Source organism: Plectropomus leopardus, chromosome 9 (genome assembly GCF_026936395.1).
Source record: "Plectropomus leopardus strain MGB_pleo_1.0 chromosome 9, ASM2693639v1, whole genome shotgun sequence".
Classification (NCBI taxonomy): domain Eukaryota; kingdom Metazoa; phylum Chordata; class Actinopteri; order Perciformes; family Serranidae; genus Plectropomus; species Plectropomus leopardus.
Window position 1 is genome coordinate 33,967,664 of NC_142184.1, and position 7,837 is coordinate 33,975,500.

The window sequence follows — 7,837 nt, forward strand, 5'->3', positions numbered from 1 at the left end:
AATTATTAGAATTATTTATTTAAATGAAGTTTGAAAAAAAAATATATAGACTATATATTTGTTATTATTGTATCTTTTTTTGTGAATATTTTCACTTTTTTTTTGTTTTTGAATCTTTTGACTAATATCTTGCTAAAATTTGGGTAATTTCTCATTTTTTATTGCCTTCTTTCCACGTTTTTAAAAAAAATTAAGCCAGTTTCCTCCGGTTTAGAAGGGTTAACACAATAAAAACTGAAGTGCATCATCATCTTCATTATTTGCTTGTCTTCCCTCTGTACATTCATCTGTTTCAAAAAGCTTTTGACTGATATAAAATATTTCTCTCTGTCAGCTCCTCCAGTATGCCGGTGGAGACCCTGCGGCCCTCAGACGGCCGTCTGGCTGGGGTCCCCTTCACCTCCGCCATGCCCTTCAGGATACTTAACAAGGGTCCAGACTACTTCCGTCGTCAGGCTGAGCCCGGGGCCCGTAAACTGAGTGCTGTAGAACGCCTGGAGGCCGACAAGGCGAAGTACGTGAAGAGTCAGCAGGTGGCTCTCACCCGCCAGGCCCCCATTAAACCACCAATCATCCGTAAGCCCCTGGTCCCTCCAGGGATGATGCTCCAATGCCAGATCAGTACTCCTCCAGCTCGCAAAGTTCCCCGCTGCCCAGCTGATGTGGAGAACGGAGGAGGGAGAGAAGGACCAGGAGGAAGACGAGGGCCGGCTCTTAACTTGGATATTCTGAATAATCTTATCAATGATGTATGTGAAGGACCAGTGCCCTCCTCCCAGTCCTCCTCCTCAACCTCCCCCTCATCATCCTCTCCATCATCAGGAGCTAAGAGCATCGGGAGTAGCTTGTCAGCAGAGCAAGAGAGGAGCAACCGACTCCTCAACAACCTCAAACCATTAAACCACGGCACCGTCAACTCCTCATCCACCTCCTCCTGCACCTCCTCTCCACTCAACAACAACCTCCGGACCCCTGCAGCTGAACCAACGCGCCGTCCGCCCCCTGTCCCAGCACGAGTGCCCCGCATTGGGGTCCCAGCACCCTACAGCTCCCCGAACTCAGTGACAGTACGCAGGGTGGACGTGCGTCCTCAGGCTGAGATCAGGAAGCCTCAGAGGACCCTGCTGCAGCCGCAGCTCAGGCCCAGACAGACTGCCCAGGGCCAGGTCGCTCACCCCCAGGTCCCACCTCCACCGCCTCCTCCCACCTCTCAGAACCAACCCCAGCCCCTGCCCTCCCCTCCAGTCTACCTGCCGCCGAGCCCCATGCTGGTCAGAGCTGGCATGATCCCGCCAGCCTCCCCCGCTTTCACTCGTATCTCAAACGCCAGCTCCAAGGGGTCCGGCCGCAAGCACCCATCCTTGCACCGCTCTAAGTCGGACCTGAGCGACCGTTACTCCCGCGCCACAGCCGACCTGGAGCGCTTCTTCAACTACTGCGGGCTGGACCCCGGGGAGGTGGAGGGCATGGGCGGAGTGGAGCGCTTCACGAGAGCCAACTCAGACATTGTATCTGTGTCCAAGCTCCGTAGTGTCAGCACGCCAAGCTCTGAGTGCGGGGATGAGGCCTTCCCGGCGAGGGAGGACTGTGGGGACGAGGACGATGAGGATGGGCCTGGCAGAGCCAACGAACGGGTCCCCTACGGCATCTCTGTCATCGAGAGGAACGCTCGGGTCATCAAGTGGCTGTACGGCATCCGTCAGGCGCGAGATGCTAACAACGCCGTCTCTAACGTATAGACTGAGGAGGACTTGAGAGAAAAGACAGGGAAGCAGGACTTTTTGTATGTTTACTTACATCTGAAGAAGGGAAAGCCTGTCTGCTCGTCTTCTGCTGCCTTACGTGACATTTGAGGATAATCCAGTAGTTGTTTTCTATGTTTCCTGTGAAGACTCACACTTGTTTTGGAAATTACACATCAGTTGTTGGTGTGCAGGCTGCAGGTCAGGACTGCTTTCCTGCAGGACTACATGGACGATACATTTCCCCTTTTTCTTCACTTGATCTTGTTTAACTATACTGGTATATGAAAGCAATAATAGACTGGTATAAATGATGCTGGTGAGGATGAAGGCAGAGGATGTATGCGATAGTGTTTCCTCATGTAAAGGTACTTAGTGTGTATGCGTGTGTGCGTACGTGTGTGTGTGTGTGCCAGAGAGCTCCGCAGCACAGAGCCACAGGCTGCAAACTGCCAGAGCCTCTGATGATACCCATACCCCTTTTCCACCAACATGGAACTGGTTCGGTTCTGGTTCCTAATTTGAACCGCTCAGAGCATTTCCACCCAAAATAACTTGGTCCAAAACTCGAAAAGTGGGTTTCCAGCTGGAACCATAAAAAAGACTGTTCAGGATCAAAAATGTTGCTTTCTAGCTGGAACCGAGGTGTCATATTCAACAAGTTACAAAGAGAGGATGAAGAAGTCATGTGAGAAATTATGAGACAAAAAAAGAGCGTGCAGTGGTCTCATTAATAGTTGGTTCGTGCATGTTTTTTTTTTTTTTTTAAGTAAAAACAAAAAAAAAACCTGTAAAAACATCAGTTTCCAGGTAAACTATGCCATCTGTGATTTTGCTGCCATTGTTTAGGGCTGCCCCTTGAAACTCAAATCATCAGTTGGAGACCCTCAGTTGACTGCGATTGCTTTAAGGCAAGCAGCTGGTTCTCTTTTCTGTGCAGTGTAACTCTGGGGACGTTTTTGGTCCCCAGATCTTGCTGCGGAGTGAGTGCTCTTGACTTTCATACTACTCTTTGATACAGAGGAGCTGTAGACATGCAGGCAGCGGCACAGAGGCGGAGAGGAGAGACTTTCTGCTTAAAATTGGTGAATTCACAGCTCACAGCAGCTTAATACGATATATTCTGTGGGTTTTGTTTAACTTTTAGCATCAGAAAAAAAAGTTGTTGCACATTTCTGATACGTCGTTAGCACCGTTAGCTTACTCACTATATTATGCTAATGGTGCTGTCCCACCAAATGTACTGCAGAGCCCATTCAGACTTTAAAACTTTCTATGGAAAGCTGAACAAATTGTCAAATATTTGTATTCATCTGCCAAATCCGATTCGACTGGCATAATTCTGAGTCAAGTACAGCCTTACTACTGTTTATATCTGTTCTGCATACACATTCTCGATGACAATTGGTTCTGGGTAAAACTGGCGGAAATACGTGCTGGTTTGCTGGATAGCACTAAGGTTCCAGGAATCCTGAATGGAACCGGTTCAAAAATCCGAGCTAATGTGGTGGAAAAGGGGTAACGGTGACTGTTGAACAAGCTAGAAGAGAACCACATTGATACTGTGAAACTTCACACACAAGAAAAGCTTCCATAAAACACATTTGTATTTTCAAAAACCTTTTTTCGGCTGTAAGACTGTTATTATACAAATTTCTGTCAGCATGCGAGTGAAACGTTTGTATACATTTTATTTTAGGGTTTTGTCAACAAAACACACACTTTCCTCTCCCTTCACAGCATAGACGTACATTCAGGTCAGTTCCAGTCAATATGCAGGTGCAGTCAGTGCTGTCTGTAAATCTAACGTTGTCTCGGTGTGTGTTTGCATCTGAAACACAGTCTCACGTCTTAGATTTACGCTGCGCTGGTGCAGCTAGAAAAATCTGTTTACTATGTATGTCTCAGCACGGATGAGAGAGCATGTGATAAGAGATGATCTCACAAGTGGATGGCTGAAGTAAGTGTGGCATGAAAAAAAGTTATTCTGCCTCCAGTAAGAATGGAGAGATGGGTAAAAAGAAAAGACTCATGGATAGAAAAAAAGATAGCTGGTGGTTCTGAAAGTGTCTCAGGAAGATGGCATACTAACAAAAATGGACCAATATTTATTTGGAAAATGTAATTTAATGTATTTTTTAATATTGGACAACTTTGTGTACAGAATTCAATCTTTGAAAGTGCAATCTCATCATATCAAGTACAATGATAGCTGTAGGATCACGTTTAACCCTTTTGAAACCTGGATAGACATCGGTTTTCTTGTGCCGCGTTCAGACGCTTTTCACAAGCTGTTTGACCCTTTGAACCCTGAACAAATTGGTTTGATTTCTTTAGAAAACATGGGGAAAAAGGCAACAAGCAACTTAAGAAGACATGGCCCAAAAAGTAGTAAAAAAAAATATAAAAATTACATAAAAAATTACATGAAAATAAGCACAAAAGAGAAATAAAAAAATAAAAAAAAAACAAGAAAAAAGTACCTAAATAAGAAAAAAGTATTTATTTCAACTTGGCAAGAATATCCCCAAAATTGCAAGAAATGGTAAATGGTGACAAGAAAATAACCCAAAAAATAGTTTTAAAGAAATTATTAGAAAATACCTAAAACTGCTCCTGTTGCTGCACTTTTGTCCTTTGTAAAAAATGTTTTCTTTTTCGTTCATTTTCTCTTGATATTTGTCTGTTACCTGCCAAGGGACTACGGATGTAAATGAGCAGTCCTGCTAACTCCAGTATATTTACATATTTATTAAATATTTGTATTTTTTACTGATGGTCTCTTATATGTTGTGACCTTTTAAATAAACATTAAATAATAAAATAGGGAAATATCCAGAAAACATTTATATTTATAATAATTTTAGATTTGAAATTATGTTACAGAAAAAACATAATTAAAAATATAACATAAATACTCTTTTAAATGTTCAGTATTTATATTTTATTTGATTTTTTTTTTTACATGTTTTTCTTGTTTGTTGATGTTTTTTACTTTTTCTGCTTACTTTCTTGTAACTTTCTTTAGAAATTCTTTGCTAATTTTTGGGCAATGTCTTGTTAAGCAGCCCTCTCCCTACGTTTTTGAAAGAAATCAAACCAATGTGTGAGGGTTTCAAAGGGTTAAACACACAAATCCAGGCACCAGTCACATGCTCGGTATGAATGTTGTAAACGGGGGGAATGCCAGTGGAACGTGCCCCGCTGCTCTGCGGGGAGCACTAAAGAAACTGTTTTATATTTATTTGACTTCCTGTTTGTCGCAGCAGGAGTGCACGTTCTCCACCCTCTGCATCGACTTCCTTTAACCTTTCAGGATATTCAGTGTGAGCAGCAGCCAGGTTGTCCTCTCCGTACCTGTCACAGGTTAGAGGAGCGACGGCGGTCAGATCAGAGGGCTGGAGAACACGACGGCAGCGACAGAAGTGTGCTGTTGAATCCGGCACTGGATGCCCAAAGAGTCTTCAAGTGAGAGATCCAAAATGCTTTACCATGGTGTATTCTAAACAATTAATAAAAAAATGTTAAAGTACCTTCTTGTCCATGTTTTTCTTCTTCTTCTGGTTTTTCATTTTGACTGATGGGTCCTCATGGTCCCAGCATATGGCAGCAAACAGCCACTCCTCTGATTTCTTTAGTGTTTTGGGAGTTTAAGCCGTGCTGCTGCCAAGTCCTTGGTTTATAGTCTGAAATCTGGTGCGGGTCCAGCTCAGCAGGTGTTTGGCCCTCATATCAGCATCAATAATTGACTCGCAGCACTTTCACTGATCTCCTCTGGATGGGTTTTGTTTACTTTGATCGTGTTCTTGCGCGAGTCCGACTGCTACATTATTTAGAGGGAAAAGTGTTGACACGCATGCAATCTCGGTCCGCTCCCTGTCTCCTAGTCTCTCATTTAGTCACTCACGTTAAATTGCACAAGTTGTACTATGACAGTGTGCAGTCTAGAAGCCTGTTGTAATAACCCCCCACCCATCTCACCAGTACCACACCCTGTTTAAGAGCTCTGCAGCCTCATTAAGAGAGCAACTGTTCAATTAAACTCACTGTTGGAGGAGAAAGAGGGTAAGAAATGAATGGCTGTGAAAAGAATACTGTTACTAACTACTGGTGTTCTCCCGTCTGGATTCATTACACTGTAAATTTAGGCAAAAACATGAAAGTGCAACAGGAATATTCCTCTAAAACTGTTTCAAGTATCAAATTTTGACCTTCTGTAGGTTTGGAGGGGTAATAAATTTTAGAAGCAGAGGCGGAGCAAGATGTCAAGATGGGCTCAGCCCCAGCCTGGGGGGTCCAGGGGCATGCTTCCTCCTGCAGCTATTTTTTTTTTTTGTTTTTAGCTATTTGAGAAAATAGAAAAGCTAAAAATCTGTACATAATTTGGGAAAAACATAATAATTACCAAGAAAAAAAATTATGTAGAGCCTACGTCCCATTTTGTATCTAGTTGTTCTTCAGTTGTCTTTATTATTCAATAACCAGAGCACAACAAAGGTTGAGGATGATTTAATTTCACTCCTAAAAAAGGCAAAAAAAAGTCTAATGTTACTGTTTTTAAATTCCATAACATATAGAGTTCCCCAGAGATTATGTTTTTCTGTAGTTTGTTGCAGAAGTTAGCATCGCCTTGGTTTCCTCGTCAAAAAGCCCATCTAATTTTTCATTTTATTTTGGATTATAGCAGAAAATAAGCTCTGTGGTAAAAAAAAGAAAAGTTTATGATACATGTTTTCTTCAGTAAGGTAATCATCACAAATTAACATCACTTTTAGGATTTTTGAAGCCTAAATGCTGTCGCCAAAAGTGAAAAGCTAATTTTGGGGGATAAACAAACTTTACTACGGTGGCGTAGCATGATGACGTTCTATAGTTTCATTTAGCCATTTGTTAGCAACCTTCTTTTTTAAGACACTGAGGATTTAAAATTTCACAGTGAGGTACTTAATTTATTTTATGTTGTAAGACAAAACATAAATGTCTCTTATGCTTGTGTTAACCACAGACCTTGTTTCAGGTATCTAACCAAAAATACAGGAGTTCACAGTATGAAAGTGTATCTAGATAAATTTGCCACATTTGAATCCATCCCATAATAAACTTGGCTGCTATCAATGATAATTCAATATCTGTGAGTTGAATATTGCGCCACCGGGAGAACATTTACCTGGTTATATTAAATTTCTTTAGGAATTATGGACATACATATCTATTTCTGAGCTTAAACACTTATGAAAAAAAATTTAATTTACCATTTATACACATTAACAACAGTCTTTGATGACAAAGAGAGGTGTTAAAAACTGCTATGAAGGTGAGGAGTGTCAATGACCACAAGACCCAAAGCCATGGAGACAACCGTGGTCTTTGATTGGCTATGAGGCTTTACAAAAATATGGGCGGGCCTTTGTTTCAGCACAGGCCCTGGTTGGCTCTTTGGGCCTTAGACATCATGGACAGCTCGCATTGGCTCAAATAAGGTGTCAAACTTCAGCCTCCATTTTGAAACCCAGGAGTCAGCATGGACACCTGTTTAATGTGTTTGGACTGAATATTTCACTGAATTTAGATCATCTTGACCTGTTGGAGAGTATGAAAACTGTATGACCTGCATTTCTGTTTGCATAATATCAATCTGTGGATTACCCTATCACTTCATAGGTGAGTTTTGTCTGTTTATTTGTTTGTTGTTTTGTCTGACAGAAGTGTTTGTTGAACCTGCTGAGATTGCTGTGTCTTGAAATGGTCCACATTAATTGAACTGTGAGTAGCCTGGTTTTTCGAATGATGGGTCATATGAGTAAACCACTTTAACACAGCAAATACAGCAGCTGTTTACACATCATAAATCATCCAAAAAACAACAACAAAAATGGACATACAGACAGGCGATGGCTAAACCAAAGCTACAAGCATTGGTAATAGACTTTGCTTTCATGTTGGCAGCACAGAATTTTAACACAATTTGTGCCCACCAGTACTTGTTCAGAATTCGTGTCCATTTCCATGAAACTGTAGTTTTTAGCACAAGTTTTGAATTTGAATTTGAATTGAGTTTTGAATTTGTATCCCAAAGCAACTTTTCCAGACTTCTG

General features: G+C 41.8%; 1 protein-coding gene across 5 annotated transcripts in view; it reads left to right on the forward strand.

The window, feature by feature from the left end:
• LOC121947009 (protein FAM110A) overlaps positions 1–5,274 on the forward strand; it is a 34,808-nt gene extending 29,534 nt beyond the window's left edge. For all 5 annotated transcript variants that reach the window (XM_088082590.1, XM_088082591.1, XM_088082592.1 and 2 more), the window contains one exon: positions 335–5,274. In XM_088082590.1, coding sequence (XP_087938716.1) covers positions 345–1,739 — 1,395 coding nt within the window. In that variant the 5' untranslated portion in view covers positions 335–344 and the 3' untranslated portion in view covers positions 1,740–5,274. The remainder of the gene's footprint in view (positions 1–334) is intronic.
• The last annotated feature ends 2,563 nt before the right edge of the window (positions 5,275–7,837 follow it).